Source organism: Pan troglodytes, chromosome 18 (genome assembly GCF_028858775.2).
Source record: "Pan troglodytes isolate AG18354 chromosome 18, NHGRI_mPanTro3-v2.0_pri, whole genome shotgun sequence".
Classification (NCBI taxonomy): Eukaryota; Metazoa; Chordata; class Mammalia; order Primates; family Hominidae; genus Pan; species Pan troglodytes.
The window spans coordinates 21,515,650-21,535,206 of NC_072416.2; the positions used below are offsets into that span (position 1 = coordinate 21,515,650).

Here is a 19,557-nt window from a genome sequence, read left to right on the forward strand (position 1 = left end):
GGTTTCGATCTCTTGACCTCATGATGTTCCCACCTCGGCCTCCCAAAGTGCTGGGATTACAGGCATATAGGCCACCACGCTTGGCTGAGGAAAAAAATCTTAAAACTAACTTATTTCAAATCTAACTTCAACGTGTATCTTTTTTTTTTTTTTTTTTTGAGACAGAGTCTCACTCTGTTGCCCAGGCTGGAGTGCAGTGGCGCGATCTCGACTCACTGCAAGCTCCGCCTCCCAGGTTCACGGCATTCTCCTGCCTCAGTCTCCCAATTAGCTGAGACTACAGGTGCCCACCACCACGCCCGGCTAATTTTTTTGTATTTTTAGTAGATATGGGGTTTCACTATGTTAGCCAGGATGGTCTCGATCTCCTGACCTCATGATCCGACTGCCTCGGCCTCCCAAAGTGCTGGGATTACAGGCGTGAGCCACCACACCCGGCGTGTAAGCCAATTTCTTAGAAGAAATCTCTCCCTCTCTCTCCACATATATGCATATATGTATGTAGCACTGATCCTTGAACAGTGTATCCTTTACTCAAACTGAGAAAGAGGAATTTTTAAAACATATTTCCTATCAGTAGATAACCCCTATTCTATGTTTCCCTTCTTCAAGCTCCCCTCCAAGGACATGTGTTAAAGGACAATTTTCTTCCCAAGTACATCATGCATTTTTCCCCCTTCATTCTTACCTGCATTACAGATGAAAAGGCTTTCTTTTCTCCTACAGTCTCTAGTGCTTTGTAGGTGGCACATAAGTAGAGGAGTTTAACTTCATCTTTTGCAGATGAGCTAAATTTGCTAAAAATCCACTTGAAGATCTTCTCAGCCTCATAGCTCAGAGAAGCACAAAGAAGGCCGAGACAGCCAGCTCCCTCCTGTCTCAACTCCTGTAGCAATTTGCTACTGTGTTTATTTTAATGCAAACAAAAAACACACACAAAAGGCTTAAGTTTTCTATGATGACACGAGTAATACATCTTACAAAAGAATGTCTTAAGTGGTTTTTTAAATTTCTATTCAAACTACATAAAAGGTTGAAATTTTCTCCACTCTAAATACTACAGTCTGTCTAGCCTGCATTGCCCTCAAGTATCTGTCTGATATTACTTTCTTTTTACAAAATCAATTATTTACAAACAGTGAGGGAAGGCCCAAAAATGCTAAATTCCATCTCAAACTGTATTAAATAACTCTCAGAAAAGGGCAGCAACAAATAATTAGATAAAACACACTATACATAACTACATTCTACATAATATCCAATATGTAATGACTATAAAATAAAAAATGGTAATAGTTAAATACAGAAACTTGAAAGGATAACAGTAATGAGTAACTCTATAAAACAAAACCATCAAAAGGCACTAAGGTTTATGACCAGCTGAGATAAATTTTGGGTACTTGCCAACATTGCAAATCTTTGGGAATCACCATAACAAGAAATGACCACACACCTCTGGAGACTCTAGTAGCCAGAGAACATATGGTTTGGATCCACTCTTACCCAAAGAAGGAAACTCCTTTTTAACCTCTATTCTCCAAGCAGTTTCAAATTCTCTAGTTTACAAAAACTAATTTTATTCATTCATGCCTGCATCAAGAGTTTATGCCATTCCATAAGTCAAGACTCGGTTATCCAGTGAGACTAGCAAATTAAAAAAATAAAATATTCCAGCCAGGCACGGTGGCTTATGTCTGTAATCCCAACACTTTGGGAGGCTAAGGTGGGTGGATCACCTGAGGTCAGGAGTTTGAGACCAGCCTGGCCAACATGTTGAAACTGCAAGCTCCGCCTTGTCTCTACTAAAAATACAAAAATTAGCTGGCAGTGGTGGTGCACACCTGTAGTCCCAGCTACTTGGGAGGCTGAGGCAGGAGAATCACTTGAACCCGGGAGGTGGAGGTTGCAGTGAGCTGAGATCGCACCACTGCACTCCAGCCTGGGCGACAGGGTGAGACTCCGGCTCAAAAAATAAATATTCTTTTCAAGTGGATTCCATTTGTATTCAACCGTAATTAACACATAATTAATGCAGATAAAAATGACAAGACCCACTGAAATGTCAACAGATGTTCATAAACAAAGCCAGTGGGTTTATCTTCTTGTCTATTGTTAAGTAATTTCTAAAAATATATTTTAAAGTCATTTAAACTGAACCATTATTAGTTACTTACCTTTCATTAAGCACGTCATGTACAGCAGCCAAGATATTATCCAATTGTTTAACTAGTACCTTTAAAAGAAAACACATTTATAAAAACTTCAAATTCCTATACTTTTAAGAATAGCATTGTGTACTTTTTTACTTGTCTTCTCCTCCAAATTCTAATTCAACAGTACTTTACTTTATTATTCCCAGTCCCCAATGAGCATGTATCAGGAATGTCATGTTTCCTTTCAGACTATGAAAGAAATTCACCCACTGGAAACATAGAGCTGTGATCATCAACAAAAAAATAAACTCAAAAAGCTTGTTTTATTTACTTTGAAATCCATTTGAAAAACTGATGGATGGAGGGATAGATGGAGAGATATGTGACAAGGCAGTATTTAGGGTAAAATGTTAATGACAAAAATTAGATGATGGGTTTAACAGATTCAATGTCAAATTCTTTCAACTTGCTATATATTTGAAACTTCTCATAATAAAATTTGGAAGGAGGAGAAACTTGCTTTGATCCAAGTGTCATCTGCCTCACTAGACCATTTTCATTAATTTTCTCCTGCTCATTATCAAGTTCTGTTTTTTTTTTTTTCCAAGATGGAGTTTCACTCTTTTTGCCCAGGCTGGAGTGCAATGGCATGATCTCAGCTAACTGCAACCTCCGTCTCCTGGGTTCAAGCGATTCTCCTGCTCAGCCTCCCATGTAGCTGGAATTATGGGCATGTGCCACCACGCCCAGCTAACTTTGTATTTTTAGTAGAGATGGGGCTTCACTATGTTGGGCAGGCTGGTATCGAACTCCTGAACTCAGGTGATCCGCCCGCCTTGGCCTCCCAAAATGCTGGGATTACAGGCATGAGCCACCACACCTGGCCCATATCAAGTTCTTAATTGGTGTAAAGAAAGCGAAGAAAAAAATTTAACCCTTCCTATACTTTGTTACATTTCTGTTGTTGTTTTAAGAGACAAGGACTCCCTCTGTCGCCCAGGTTGACATGCAGAGGTGTGATCATATCTCACTGCAACCCTGAATTCCTGGGCTCAAGTGATTCTTCCACCTCAGCCAGGTGTAGTGGCACATGCCTGAAGTCCCAGCTACTCAGGAGGCCACAGCGGGAGGATAGCTTGAATCCAGGAGTTTGAGACTGCAGTGAGCTATGATTGTGCCACTGCACTCCAGCCTGGGCGACAGAGCAAGATCTTGTCTTTAAGAAGAAAAAGAAATTACATATTAGAGAGCATTAAGTTCTCGATCATCATAATACAGACTTTCCCCATTCTTAAACTACTCAAGGTAGCATTACCTAGTTTATTATGGAAACACAAAAATCCTCATATTTCCAAACATACTATACTTACCAGCTTATTTTCTGGTTGCTGAATAAATTCTTTCAACTGCTTTACAGTAGCCAATCTTCGGTCTCTGTCGTCTTCCCGGGTGATCCTCCGAAGAAGATTCGACAGTCGAGACTCATCAGAATAAGACATCGATCTCTCTGTGAATATATAAACATTTTGTTGTCCATTGAGTATAAATAAGCAAAGATATTTTTAAATTTTTCAAATTAAAAATTATTTAAATAATAATTAAATTATTATGGTGGCTCATGCCTGTAATCCCAGTACTTTGGAAGGCGGGTAGATCACCTGAGTTCAGGAGTTTGAGACCAGCCTGGGCAACATGGTGAAACCCTGTCTCCACAGACATACAAAAAATTACATAAACTAGCCAGCCAAGGTGGTGTGCACCTGTAGTCCCAGCTACTCGGGAGGCTGAGGCAGGAGAATCACTGGAGCCCGTGAGGTGGAGGTTGCAGTGAGCCGAGATCACCCCATTGCACTCCAGCCTGGGTGACAGAGCAAGACCCTCTCTCAAAAATAAAATTACATCAAAAGTCACAGTCCACTGGTCAATAAAAGCTCAGGGAATATAGTTCCTATTACTCTTTTGTTCATCTCTATATTCCAGATCCCGGCAGAGTACCTGGCACATAACAGACCCTCAAAAAAATATTTGCTGAAGGAAACGAGAAATGAATAACCCTAGGCCAACCGAACACCTCAATCCAGAGGACTGGCTGGGAGAGAAAAAAGAAAGGCCTTAGTAACAACTTTCTTTGTGTCCATTCCAAACTGTTTTCAACATGCAGGTAAAGAGCCTGGGTGTAGGTAAATTAAACAACTTCCAAGGGGTACGGATAAAGTCTCAATCGAGTAAAAACAGGATATAGGCTTCTACTAATCATCTAGGTATCCCACTGGAGGAAAGCCTCTTATTCACATTATCATCATTTCCCTGGGATGAAGTTTTCACACATTTAGTTCAACAAATGTCTAATTATCATCTACCACATGCAAGGTATGCCTCCACTAGAAAGGTAGCAAACCACAACTTTTCTCCCCTTATTTTTTAACCACAAGAACAAGCAAACAATAGTGAATACTATGAGTATAATAAAGATGCCTTTAAAAACTAGATTTTTGCTGGGCGAGGTGGCTCTTGCCTGTAATTACCCAGCACTTTGGAAGGCCAAGGCAGGCAGATCACTTGAGCCCAGGAGTTCCAGACCAGCCTGGGCAACATGGTAAAACCCCATCTCTACGAAAACTACAAAAATTAGCTGGGCATAGTGGCACATGCCTGTAATCCCAGCTACTCAGGAGGCTGAGGTGGGAGGATCGCTTTAGCCTGGGAAGCGAAGGTTGCAGTGAAATCACACTAGTGCATTCCAGCCTGGGTGACAGAGCGAGACTGTCTCAAAAAACAAAACAAAAAAACCCTCAATTTTTGCAAAACATTTTCAACTGTGCTATTTACCATAATTAGCCAATACATATGTAAGCAACAAATCACAAAGGGTCTGACAGTTTCATTTCTAAGGTATGAGAAAAAATTGATAATAAAAGAAACCAGAAGGCTGGGCATGGTGGCTCACACCTGTAATCCCAGCACTTTGGGAGGCCGAGGAGGGCAGATCACGAGGTCAGGAGTTTAAGACCTGCCTGGCCAACATGGTGGAACTTCGTCTCTACTGAAGATACAAAAAATTAGCCGGGCCTGGTGGTGCGCTCCTGTAATCCCAGCTACTCGGGAGGCTGAGGCAGGAGAATCACTTTAATCTGGGAGGTGGAGGCTGCAATGAGCTGAGATCGCGCCACTGCACTCCAGCCTGGGTGACAGGGAGATACTCCATCTCATAAATAAATAAATAAATAAATACAAGGGGAACAACACACACTGGATCCTTTTGGAGGGTAGGGGGTGGGAGGAGGGAGAGGATCAAGAGAAACAACCAATGGGTACCAGGCTTAATACCTGGGTGATAAAATAATCTATACTACAAACTCTCATGACACAAGTTTACCAATGTAACAAATCTGCACTTGTATCCTGAACTTAAAAGTTAAAAAAAAAAAAAGAAACTACAATGTCTGAGAAAAGAATAGGATTTTTACAAATCCCCAGCCCATAGAGTATTTCAATAAGGACAGATACCAAAAATGTCATCAAGTTACCAGCTGGGAAATTAGGCTCTACTTACAATTCTGTCACTAGCAAACTACATGACCCTGAGCCTTTGAAGAAGAGGCATTGTTTACTGAACTACTTTAGAGTCGCTGTTTAGCTTCTATAATATCATAAGTCTCAGGCTTCAAATACTCTATTTTAACAAACAGCATAGCCTTTGAATTCATTCCACTTGTGAAAACATAAAAAGAAATCAGTTTTTTAAAAGTTATATACCAACAATAAAAGCTACAGGCACAAAGATTTTCACCAAGATACACAAAGCACACACACAGTATTTAAAAAAAAAAAAAAAAAAAGTCAAAAACTAAATGTCCAAAAAGTAATTACATCTGACAAAGCCCCGTAACTCAGCTTTACCGATAAATTTCTCTTTAAGGAAAAAAATTATCATCACCTCTAATCCTCTGAACTTTCTTTTTTGTTGTTGTTTTTTTGAGACAGAGTCTCGCTCTGTCGCCCAGGCTGGGGTGCAGTGGCGCGATCTAAGCTCACTGCAAGCTCCGCCTCCCGGGTTCACGCCATTCTCCTGCCTCAGCCTCCCGAGTAGCTGGGACTACAGGCGCCCACCACCGTGCCCGGCTAATTTTTTGTATTTTCAGTAGAGACGGGGTTTCACCGTGTTAGCCAGGATGGTCTCGATCTCCTGACCTCATGATCCGCCCGCCTCAGCCTCCCAAAGTGCTGGGATTACAGGCATGAGCCACTGCACCTGGCCAATCCTCTGAACTTCCAAGGCACTCACCTATACAGTGAGGCTACGTCATAAGGCAGAAATGCTATCAGTGTATTTAACTTTAGAAAAGTGCCCACTCTAGGCAGGGCCCGGTGGCTCACGCCTGTAATGAGCACGCGTGATCACTTGAGGTCAGGAGTTCGAGACCAGCCTGGCCAACATGGTGAAACCCTGTCTCCACTAAAAATGCAAAAATCAGCTGGGTGTGGTGGCATGCACCTGTAACCCCAGCTACTTGGGAGGCTGAGGCACGAGAATCACTTGAACCTGGGAGGCGGAGGTTGCAGTGAGCAGAGATTGCAGCACTGCACTCCAGCCTGGGTGACAGAGCAAGACTCTGTCTCAAAAAAATATATTGAAAACAACAACAACAAAAAAAACCAGAAAAGTACCCACTCTAGGGGGCAGGGGGAAGGAGAGCATCAGCAAGAATAGCTTAATGGATGGTGGGTTTCATACCTAGATGATGGGATGATCTGTGCAGCAAACTACCATGGCACACGTTTACCTACATAACAAACCTGTACATCCTGCACATGTACCCTGAACTTAAAAGAGGAAAAAAAAAAAAAAAAGACAGAAAAGTACCCCCTCTCTATATATATCTATATCCTCCACAGGCCCAAGAGTTCAAGGATTTGCTGTAGTAAGAGCCTACTATGCACTATACATTCAATATCCACGATAATTGGGTAAACCTTTTCTGTAAGATCTTATCCAGTCTTCTAATCTTGTTTTAAGAGAATTCTCTTTTAAAATGTACTATAACCTTTCTAGTGGGAAATTAACAATTCACGGGAAAAGAATGTAAACAATTTTTACCTGCACAGTAGGCTAATCAACTTATGCCTGTGCAAGGCATTAGTAAGAGGCATCCAGAATAAGAGGAGATACAAGTCTTTGGAAGGTGTATGTGATTGGTCCCCGTTTTCCCAGCCTTACCCTGTGATTTCCTCATGTCTTTGGTGGCTAAAGCACGACTGCCATGCTGAACACTGGTGAACTCAGGGCTGGTCACATTGTTAACCCTCAGCTCTTGCCCCAACGACTTCCGACCATAAGTATTTTCCCCAGATCCTCCATTGACACTGTAGCCACCTACAAACAGCAATGTGTACGTTATTTAAATCTGATTGTTCGTTTCATTCATTCAATTTCCTGATAGCTCAGGATCTTATTACTCAATCTGCAGCTCAACCAGCCTTTGCTTCTCCTACCTTTTTCCTGTACTGTCTGCCTTGAAAATCATTTTGATTTCTTTTAATACACCTTTGAAGTTAAATTAATTTTATTTTGATCCCTTCATTGGAAAATAAGCAAAGAAATGAAAACTAAATTAAATCAAATTTTGCACCTTGTTTTAAAACTTTCTTGAAGTTTAGAGATAGTAGCCAAGAGGAACTTCAACCTTAGCTAAATATTTTTGAAAATAAAAACAAAAATAGTATTGTATCTTCCTTGTAAGAAAACTGCATTTATGAATTATGTATGGAAAAAATTTTAAATTTTAAAAACAATAAAGTGGATAAACGTCCTATGAAGTTTTCAGAGATAACACTGCATTTGTTATTCATATTTTAAATATATTAGAAGAAAGCAAGAAAGTTGGGGGTATAAGAAGGCAGGAAGGTGGGATAGGTAGGTTCAAAAAACATGCTTGTAGCAATAAGAAAATATATATACCCTTTTCGTCATTCTGTATGTCAGCGTGGACTCTGGTATCATCGTGCCTTTGCCGAGACACCACAGCTGAATTTGAAGGTTGCAGTCCATAAGAGGAAGAACCACCTCTATCTCTGGATGAAGAATATTTTAAATTATCTGGGTCGGCTGATGCACTATCAGTTCTATAAAAAGAGAAAAGTTTAAGATTAGAACTTTAAATAACATAAATAAATATTTCTTTATACAAGCCTCTCTTCTCCCAAATTTTACATTTAACCATTACTATTATATTTAGTGTAATATGTACTATATATTATATGTAAGCACTCAGCTGTCTAATAAGAAGTCTTTCACTGGGAAGAGATTCTCAATGGATGAAATGCCAACGTTTCAGTCTCTTCTACTGTTCTAAAGACCCATTCAGAAATATGAATAACTACTGGGATTAGGGTGACTTTGCTGGTTTTAGCATTGAAAGTCTCCTGTCCCAGGCAAAACAGGACAATTGGTTACTCTGGTCCAGTGTTCTCCTCACATGACTTGATAATAAGAATAATTCTTTCTAAATTCTCCCCCATGGAGAGGGTTAATCAGTCAAAAAACTTCAGCCTTTCCTGTCATAAAAATAAAAAACACTGGCAGCATGTCAGGGACGGGCAATGTCTTACCAAGTTATTTTCTAAGTACTGATTAGGTACTATAGTATTGAAGACCCCGTTGAAGATGCCTTAATTGTAAAGAGTAGCAATCAAAATTTTAAAAATTAAAAAAGAAGACATTTTAAGAAAATAAAAGGTATCAGAAATGCAATAAAGTTATATCAGAAAGTTGTAGTTCGTAATCTATTTAAAATTCAGGTACTGTTTAGAATAATACCTGATGCTTATTAGTAAACAAGTAGGGTACAGCCAAGGGTAAAAGTGTGTCCTCATCTAAGTGTCTGCTCTACGCTTCAACTGCCTCATAAGTAAAACAGAGCTGAGTTACAAGACTTCTCATGAGTGTTACTCTTTCAGCCATCAATCATAAACTATCAAGAAAGAAGACAACAAAATAATCTATTATAGCATATGAAAAATCCAAGTAAGTTCTTCCCCTACTGATTTTCTCCTGAGAGGAGCAACTTTGAGAAAAAAAAAAAAAGAAAATCACTTCTATGATATTTACTAAATGCTTTCTCAACCTTTTAGAACCTGAATCTTTTAGAAAAGTTTAGGACACCGGCAAGGCCAGAAACTAAGCTATTCCTCTATGCTTTGCCCCTCCCTCTATGGTGTAAAAGTGACAGCAGTGTTTGTATACTGTATATATTTCGTTTAGAGTTTATTAGTCTTTCCTTGCTTCCAAAAATACTAAACATAAAACTTCACATGAGCTCAATCAGTTGGACACCTTGATCTGCACTTACTGCAACCACTGTTAATACAGAATGCAGAAAACAAGACCAATTAAACTTGGATATCTAACTGGTACAAGTCATTACTTATAAAGGATCTCAATCTGAAACTTCATGAAATTCAAAACCTAGCATACTAAAATGACTAAGGCTCCATAAGGAGTATCTTCTAATATTCAAAGTTCACTTATTCATAAAGCTAAGTACTTCGAATATAAGGGAAAATAAAATCTATGGAATTTCAAGAAAAATGTATGAGAATATTTTCTGAGTATACTAAGTCTATAAGCATTAAAATATTAACTCAATGGACCATAACTTTTTTAAACTAATGAAAAGACATTCCTTATGTACCTAAAAATAGCACATTTAACATGCATCTATATAAATCATAGCATACCATTACTTTCTGAAAGGAGATTGAAACATAAGAGAGCTTATAATCTTTTCTGACAGGGTTTGAACTTTATATGTATGCCACAGTAAGCTCTTATTAGATAAGCGAATAAAATAAGCACTTGTCTAATTCGGAAACACAAAGATAAATGAAGTCTGCCAATATTTAAACATATCTTCACTTCCTGTTTTCATCATGTTTACTTATCTCCTACACTACCTTTACTATTAAGAGTTAAATATTTGTATCATTTTCTGGTGACACAGTAGTACCATAAGGCAGCAGAGAATACAAGTTAAAAAAAGATCTGGGCTCAAATCCCAGTTCCAGCACTGAAAAGTATGTGTGCCTTTGCACAAATTACTTGATCTCCAAGCCTTGGTTGTCTCTTGCATAAAATGAGGATGATACCTACCTAACATGCAAGGTTGTTGTGAGGCTTAAATAAGATAATGAATTATAAAGAAACGCTTAGTTTGCAGGGTATGTTAAAAGTTATTATGACCATAATACAAAATAAACTCGAAGTTTCCAGTCTAAAAGACAATGTACAAACAGTTCATGAGTATATGAATATAATCAAGACAAGTTTTTACAGCCAATATAGAGCAACTTAAATACTTCACTGAAGAAACCAGGTAATCTGTTGCTACCAACAATGTGTTTCCAACTAGGAAGCATCTGATTTCCAACTAAACTGTAAAACCAGGAGCCGCTTCCCCATTGGTTAGAAATAAGGTTTCTAAATCCCCTCAGTTATGAACACTGAGATTTTTTTCCCCAAAAAAATTTGTGTTTTCAGAAATATAACCAAACTAACTGGAATAGAGCCACTGTCTCAGAAATACCTAAAAACTCCCTAGTTGCCAAATTATTTTAATACAAATTGATCAAAGCATCCCCAACCAGAACTCAGGTTGTAAGCATTCTGAACCTAAAAGCACAAAATGGTTTAGCATTTATATGAAATTTCTATTTTTATACAATCTTGACTGCTTAGGTTTCAAAAAATGTCAATGTCAGGCTGTTAGCACCAACAAGATCATCCCAGTCCAATAAATAGAAAACTGTTAAAGAACGGAAATGAGCACTTAAAATGAGGCAATCAAAGCCACAAAATAGAAACTGCAGATTTGAACTCCCAAGAAGCAGGCATAAATGTTAGGCTAGTTAGTTAGAAGAGCTGAAAGGGATATCATCTGCCAGAATTAGTGTCTCAATTTAGTGAAAAAAGAAAATCTATCTGTTAAGTCTAAGAATCCTAGCAAGGATCCAAAAATACCTCTACAGCCCCTTTAATATTCTAAAAATATCATGGAGAGAAAAAAAAAGAAATGCATAAATTTCCCCACAACGATCAAACTGAAGTTAAAGCCTGATGTACATGCCACATGAGAGGTAAGTTTCTAAAGCTCATACCTCAAAAATCGCATACTGTATAATATGGAGCCTTTGTGATGTTTTGCATCAAGTCAATCTGTAAGACAGTAGTTACAATATTAGTGAAGACAGTGGGTTAAAACATTTGTTGTTCAAACATGGAGCAAATATCATTCATGAGTTAGGTGCCTTTAGTTGAACTACGGTCCCATTAGGGTTCATACATTAAAGCAAAAATTGAGGTGGAAAGCCACTCTGTGCCTTACAGGATAAAGAGGCTTAATGTGGCAACCAAAAAAATTTTAGTACATATGAGAATTTAAATGTTAACTATAACATACAAATCACATGCAAATATAGTTACCACTTATTTTAGTTACCTATTCTCAATATACAGAAAAATGCCATAAATCTAGGAGGCCATTCGTTTCAAATGACCGGAATCCTTAGACCTCACACCAACAATCCACCATGTGCTGGGGATGGTATCGCCTGACTAAATGTAGCCTTGCAGTCCATTCTTGTAAGTATTAGAGAGAAAAAGAGAGAGAGCGTCATCTCTGGAAAGTGTGAAGTCAGGGAATTCCCTACTAGGAAGTATTTCCATAAAGCACCCCAAAATGACTTGATGCAAACACCATACCTAGTGGTGTCACTGGAGTAAGCATCATATTACTTCAAATTGCTTTTACCTAGGTTTATCAAGGGATTTTGCTCTCATGGTGAGATCTAATTTGTAATGGATATAAACCAGGAAATGAGATTTGCACTAAAGCCAATGAAGTAGGAATGTACTTATTCTCTAAAGTAGCAAAGATAGTCTCACTGTCACAGAGCAGTTACAGGATATGTTGCTTTCCATACTAATGGTTAATACCACTTGGAAATGATTTACCCTTCAAAAATAAATTCAAGGTTTTCCCCTGTAATGCCTCTTACCTGGATTCAAACATGCCTAAATGAGGAATAAGAGAAAGGGTGAAACTATGAATAACCCTGGGCCTTGTATCATTACATTAGAAACACTGCTCTAAATATGAGTCTATGGCTAAAATATTAATTTGAGAGGCTCAGGGAATTTATTATACAAATCTCTTCTTGCAGAGAACTTTAAGTTCAAATTTAATAAAACAGAACCATTCCATGTCAAAATTATAAATGAGTATGCATCAGTTTTGCAATACTGAAATATTAAATTAATATAATTTATTGGTAAAACTAGTTTAACTACCTCAGTATTAAGTGTCTATAATAACCAAATCTTAATTATCCATTTATGGGTGATTTGTTTCCTTTTTTGAGACAGGGTCTCACTCTGTCACCCAGGCTGGAGTGCACTGGCATGACCATAGCTCACTGCAGCCTCGACCTCATGGGTTCAGCCTCTCAAACAGCTGGGACCACAGGTGCATGCCACTCCATTTAGCTAATTTTTTATTTTTATGTTTTTTGTAGAGACAGGTGTCTGATTATGTTGCTCAGGCTGCTCTCAATTTCCTGGACTCAAGCAATCCTCCCACCTCAGCCTCCCAAAATGCTAGGATTAGAAGCATGAGTGACCACATCTGGACTGTCACCAATTTTTAACTGTCTGTCAACTAAACAGCCAATATAGACTGATAAGATATACTTAACTATTGTAAAATTGTAAAGAATTGTATCTTCACCAAGGAGAGGTCTGGCTTTTACCTGTGAATTCTGGAAGGTAATCTCTAAACTCTTGAAATGTCATACCTAATAAGAGGGTCCTGGCCAGAAGCAGTGGCTCACACCTGTAATCCCAGCACTTTGGGAGGCCAAGGCAGGTGGATCGCTTGAGGTCAGGATTTTGAGACCAGCCTGGCCAGCATGGTGAAACCTGTCTCTACTAAAAATACAAAAATTAGCCATGCATGGTGACGGGCACCTGTAATAATCCCAGCTACTCAGGAGGCTGGGATTTCAGTGAGCTGAGATCATGCCACTGCACTCCAGCCTGGCCAACAGAGCAAGACTATCTCCAAAAAAAAGGGGGGGTGGCGGTGGGGGGAAGGTGTCCTTGTTCATCTGGGGGCTTTAGGCCACAGCAGAGTCTAATAATGTGACTTATGGTGGGAGCTTTGAGTCACATGGATCAGCTTGACCTCCAGTGGGGCTGGAGACTAAGGTTAGCCACATGGGCATGCAACCATGGAACCCCAGTAAAAACTTTGGACATAAAAAATAGAGTGAGCTTCCCTGGTTGGCAATAATCCATGAGTATTGTCGCACACCAGTGCCACCAGGAAGGTATCATTTTTCACAACTCTACAGGGACAGGACGATTTGAAACGCCAACATTTGGAACTTCCCCGAACTCTGCCCTATGCACCTCTACCCTTGGCTCATTCTAATCTGAATCCCTAAACTGCAATAAACTCTAACCATGGGTATGAGAGCTTTCAATGAGTTCTAGTGAGTCCTCCTGGCAAATCATCCAACCTAAGAGTGGTCTTGGCCAGGCACAGTGGCTCAAGCCTGTAATCCCAGCACCTTGGGAGGCCCAGGCAGGCAGATCACTTGAGCTCAGGAGTTTGAGACCAGCCTGGCAATATGGTGAAACTGTCTCTAAAAAATATAGAAAAACTAGCCAGGCGAGGTGGTATGCGCCCGTAGATCCAGCAACTCAGGTGGCTGACGTAGGAGGACTGCCTGAACCTGGGAGGGAGGAGGTCAGGGCACAGTGAGCCGTGATCATGCCACTGCACTCTCGCCTGGGTGACAGAGAGAGGCCCTGTCTCAAAAAAAAAAAAAAGAGTGGTCTTGGGAACCCCCAAACTTGCAACTAGTATTAGAAGCAAGGGTCATCTTATGGACTGGACTCCCTCTTACTCTGCACTCATATTTAAAACCATTAAATATACTGTAGCTCAAAAAAAGTTGTTTGTTTTGAAACAGGGTCTCACCCTGTCACCCAGGCTAGAGTGCAGTGGCGCAATCCGAGCTCAAGCAAACCTCCCACATCAGCCTCCCAAGTAGCTGAGACCACAGGCTTACTCCACCACGCCCAGCAACTTTTGTATTTTTTTTGTCCCATTCCCTACAACATTCCCAAAATGTTGCCCAAGCTGGTCTCGCAGTCCTGGGCTCAAGTGATCCACTCACCTCAGCCTCCCAAAGGATTGGGATTACAGGCATAAACCACTGCACCCGGCCATAAATTTTGTTTTTTAATAACATTTCTAGCAAACATGATAAAGATTTGACTTCAGTGTTGCTTATTTTCCTTCCAAGGAACCTCTAATATTCTCTATTTTCAGACCTCCAATCAAATTAGCCAGAAGGAGCAAATGAAGCCAGTAACTCCAGGAGGGCAATAGATCTGATTTTAACCTTTGTTTTACATGCATAATTGTCTTCAGAGAAAAGCTGAAGAAAGTACCCCCTCACCTCCATGCCCCAGTGCTCCTTTTCTCTGACTTCAAGTGGGCCTCTGAAGTTGCCCACATTTCCCTCACCAGGTTTCTTTCCTTTCCAAAACATCTGTAAAACTTTCTGCACCTTCTTCCTTCTCCCACCACTACCAGTATGACCTTATAGATTTCTGCTTCATGAGAAGTAGAAGCCATTTGACAGCACCCTCAGCAAGAGCTAACATTTTAGCTCCTAACAAGAGCTAGTGGGCAACTGATCCAAGCAGTTTACATATGTTTATCATGTCATTTCATGTTCAACACAATCCTATTAGTTATAACTTGATAACTAAGGTTTCATAACTGGCCTAAGGTTGCACAGCTTGTAAAAGGCAGAGCCAGAACTCAGACCCAGTACTGTCTAATGTTTGAGTTCTTCAACACTCCATCACTGCCTGTCATCTTCCTTCTAATATATCCACAAATTCACCTGCATCTGCACATACAGCTTTTCTTCCCATCATCTTCGCATAATGGAACAAATAAACCTCCTATCCATAGAGATCGTCTGGATCTGTCTATTCCCCCCATTTTCCAAGGTATGTCTTGTCTTTTTTTTTTTTTTTGAGATGTAGTCTTGCTCTGTCGCGCAGGCTAAAGTGCGGTGACGTGATCTCGACTCACTGCAAGCTCCGCCTCCCGGATTCACGCCATTCTCCTGCCTCAGCCTCCCGAGTAGCTGGAACTACAGGCACCCAACACCACGCCCGGCTAATTTTTTGTATTTTTAGTAGGGACGGGGTTTCACCATGTTAGCCAGGATGGTCTCGATCTCCTGATCTCGTGATCCACCCACCCTGGCCTCCCAAAGTGCTGGGATTACAGGCTTGAGCCACCGTGCCCGGCCTGTTTCTTTTGTACGTTGCAAAATCTCCCATTTTACTACTGCTTATCACATCATCAACATATGAGCACTCTCAAAAGTCTTACTTTAAAAAAAAACAAAAAACAAAAAATGGCCGGGCACGGCGGCTCACGCCTGTAATCCCAGCACTTTGGGAGGCGAAGGCAGGCAGATCATAAGGTCAGGAGATTGAGACCACCCTGGCCAAAATGGTGAAACCCCGTCTCTACTAAAATAGAAAAAATAAAATTACCTGCACGTGGTGGCACGCACCTGTAGTCCCAGCTACCTGGGAGGCTGAGGCAGGGGAATCATTTGAACCCGGGAGGCAGAGCTTGCAGTGAGCCAAGATCATGCCACTACACTCCAGTCTGGTGACAGAGCAAGACTCTGTCTCAAAAAAAAAATAAAATAAAGGCCGGGTGAAGTGGCTCACACCTGTAATCCCAGCACTTTGGGAGGCCGAGGTGGGTGGATCATGACGTCAGGAGTTCAAGACCAGCCTGGCCAATGTAGTGAAACCCCGTCTCAACTAAAAATACAAATATCAGCCAGGCGTGGTGGCGGGCGCCTGCAATCCCAGCTACTCAGGAGGCTGAGGCAGGAGAATCGCTCGAATCCGGGAGGCAGAGGCTGCAGTGAGCCGAGATTGCACCACTGCATTCCAGCCTGGGCAGCAGAGAGACTCCATCTCAAAAAAACAATAATAATAATATAATAAATCTAAAAATTAAGAAAATAAGGCCGGGCACGGTGGCTTACGCCTGTAATCCCAGCACTTTGGGAGGGTGAGGCAGGCAGATCATGAGTTCAGGAGTTTGAGACCAGCCTGGGCAACATAGTGAAACCCCGTCTCTACTAAAAATACAAAAAATTAGCCGGGTGTGGTGGCGGGTGCCTGTAATCCCAGCTAGTTGGGAGGCTGAGGCAGGAGAACTACTTGAACCCCGGAGGCGGAGGTTGCAGTGAGCTGAGGTCGCGCCATTGCACTCCAGACCAGGCAACAGTGTGAGACTCTGACTCAAAACAAAAAACAAAAAACAAAAAAACCCTTTAACTGCCTTTCTCCCTCTATCAATCTAATAGCCTGGACTCTTCACAGACAAACCTGTTGAAAATTTTATCTTCCTTGCCTTCACTTACTTTTTAACCCACTTTAATCTGGGTTCCACCTGCAACACACCACTGAAGCTATTCCTACTAAGGTAGGAACTGCCACTCAAGGCCTTCTTGGCTCTAAAATCCCATGAGCCTTTTTCAGTTCACCTTACAATTTCTCAATACCATTCTAAAGTTTATGAGTTTTTTAGTTAACTTTAATTCCAGTGACTCTTTCTACTTTATCCCAATCCAAGTATTCTCCTCCTTCTTCATTTCATTTTTTTTTTTTTTTTTTTTGAGACAGACTCTGACTTTGTTGCCCAGGCTGGAGTATAGTGGTACAATACTGGCTCACTGCAACCTTCACCTCCAGGTTCAAGTGATTCTCCTGCCTCAGCCTCCCAAGTAGCTGAGATTACAGGCCCCTGCTACCAACCCCGGCTAATTTTTGTATTTTTAGTAGAGACGGGGTTTCACCATGTTGGCCAGGCTGGTCTCGAACTCCTGACCTCAAGGGATCCAGCCGCCTCGGCCTCCCAAAGTGCTGGAATTACAGGCGTGAGGCAACATGCCCGGCCCCTTCCTCACTTCTTTAACCAGCTTAGATTTCATTGTATATCATTTCAACAACACTCTTGCCTATACCCTTAACTCTTAAGGTTTTCATCACACCCATCTGGCAAAACCCCAATCCTGGATAAACCCAACGATCCATCAATAAGCACCATACTCCAGGTCCTCCAGTGTTTACTTCCCATTCTATACATGCACTATCCAGACATTCCCATTCTCTTCAAATTCCAAAATATCCTATCACCTCCCCTCCCCATACACACATTCTACTTCACCAACAAAAAAAAAGCTGGGCACGGTGGTTCACGCCTGTAATCCCTGCACTTTGGGAGGCCAAGGCGGGTGGATCACTTGAGGTCAGGAGTTGGACACCAGCCTGGCCAAAATGGTGAAACCTCATCTCTACTAAAAATACAAAAATTAGCTGGGTGTGGTGATGCGCACCTGTAACTCCAGCTACACGGGAGACTGAGGCAGGAGAATCGCTTGAACCCAGGAGGTGGAGGTTGCAGTGAGCCAAGACTGCACCACTGCAATCCAGAGCCTGGGCAATAATAAGAGCGAAACTCCGTCTCGGGGTGGGGTGGGGAAGATACCATAAAATACCTGCACCCGATTCTAGACCTTACTGAGGATTCCATCTACTTCCACCTTACTGTAACTTTTCAAATACTTTCCCACTGAACTAAATCCCCCCATAAACATGCAACACTTTCAATGTATCCCATTTAAAAATACAAAAACATATAAAAAGGAAAAACTCCATCAATCCCACATGTCCCTCCATCAACAATCTGCCTTTACTTGCTGCAGCCAAACTAAAGTTGTCTAGACTCCCCTCTCCCATTTCTTCACTTCTTCTAGCTCCTTAATACAAACTGGTCCAATTTCTGCCCCATCACTCTTGGCAAAATCCATTATGACCTCCAGGCTGCTAAATCCAAGATACAGTTCAGGCCTCAATCTGCTCATCCTTTCAGCAGCTTTCACAGGGCTGCTGAGTAGGGTTGAGCAGTTTTGCCTTGCACACAGGTGCCCTGCAGAGGAATAAGGTGGGCTGAATGAAACTCCTTTTTTAAAAATTCTTGGCTGGCATAGTGGCTCACGCCTGTAATCCCAGCACTTTGGGAGGCTGAGGCGGATGGATCACTTGAGGTCAGGAGTTCAAGATCCGCCTGGCCAATATGGCGAAACCCCGTCTATTAAAAATACAAAAATTAGCTGGGCGTGGTGGCGGGCGCCTGTAATCCCAGCTACTCGGGAGGCTGAGGCAGGAGAATTACTTGAACCCAGGAGGCGGAGGTTGCAGTGAGCCGAGACTGCACCACTGCACTCCAGCCTGGGCAATGAGAGAAACTCCATCTCAAAAAAAAAAAATCGTTTATGCCAACTAATTGTACACCTAAATGCACCAAGTTCATGACTTTTTCCTTGCATTTATTTATTTATTTATTTTTTAATTAGGTCTCACTCTATGTTGCCCACGTTGTAGTGCAGTGTGTGATTACAGCTCACTGCAGCCTTGAACTCCTGGGCTCAAGAGATCCTCTGGTTTTAGCCTCCCCAGTAGCTAGAATTACAGGTATGGAGTGGCTCTCTGCCTTTATTTCTAACCGAAGCTAGCTTACAACCTTAAAAAGAGACCCTGCTTCGCTGGGCACAGTGGCTCTCGCCTATAATCCCAGCACTTTGGGAGGCCGAGGCGGGCGGATCATGAGGTCAGGAGTTCGAGACCAGCCTGACCAACATGGTGAAACCCTGTCTCTACCAAAAATACACAAAAACTTAGCCAGGCCTGGTGGTGCAGCGCCTGTAGTCCCAGCTACTCAGGGGGCTGAGGCAGGAGAATCATTTGAACCCGGGAGGCGGAGGTTGTAGTGAGCCAAGATCACGCCACTGCATTCCCACCTGGGCGACAGAACGAGACTCAAAAAAAAAAAAAAAAAGAGACCCTACTTCAGCTCTCAATTGCATCACTTATCTTCCCCTTTTGTCAGTAAGTCCTGGAAGTACCCTAGAAACATATCATTTGGCCTGGGAAATTGCCAAGATTGAAAGGAAATATCTTACTCTACGACCTCTTTAATAGATGAAGGACAAAAAAGGCTGAAAGTGTACAAAGATATGCATCCCTCCCCCACCAGTTAAATGCCAAACATAGGCCAGGCGCAGTTGATCACTCCTGTAATCCCAGCTGTTTGGGAGCCTGAGGCAGGCAGATTACCTGAGTTCAGGAGTTCAAGATCAGCCTGGCCAACATGGTGAAACCCAGTCTCTACTAAAAATACAAAAAAATTAGGCAGGCGTGGTGGTGCACATCTGTAATCCCAGCTACTCAGGA

At 41.5% G+C, this 19,557-nt stretch overlaps 1 protein-coding gene across 12 annotated transcripts in view; it reads right to left on the reverse strand.

The window, feature by feature from the left end:
- Positions 1–19,557, reverse strand: part of SMG1 (SMG1 nonsense mediated mRNA decay associated PI3K related kinase) — a 115,356-nt gene that overhangs the window by 77,615 nt on the left and 18,184 nt on the right. For 7 of the 12 annotated variants that reach the window (XM_054668279.2, XM_024349781.3, XM_024349778.3 and 4 more), the window contains exons 2-6: positions 8,113–8,276; positions 7,372–7,527; positions 3,524–3,660; positions 2,175–2,233; positions 689–902 (exon numbers count right to left, since the gene is read on the reverse strand). In XM_054668279.2, the coding sequence (XP_054524254.1) occupies positions 689–902; positions 2,175–2,233; positions 3,524–3,660; positions 7,372–7,527; positions 8,113–8,276 (730 nt within the window). Of the gene's footprint in view, positions 1–688; positions 903–2,174; positions 2,234–3,523; positions 3,661–7,371; positions 7,528–8,112; positions 8,277–11,306; positions 11,365–19,557 lie in introns of all 12 variants that reach the window. The other 5 variants (XM_024349780.3, XM_063797685.1, XM_054668277.2 and 2 more) reach the window with 5 other exon arrangements.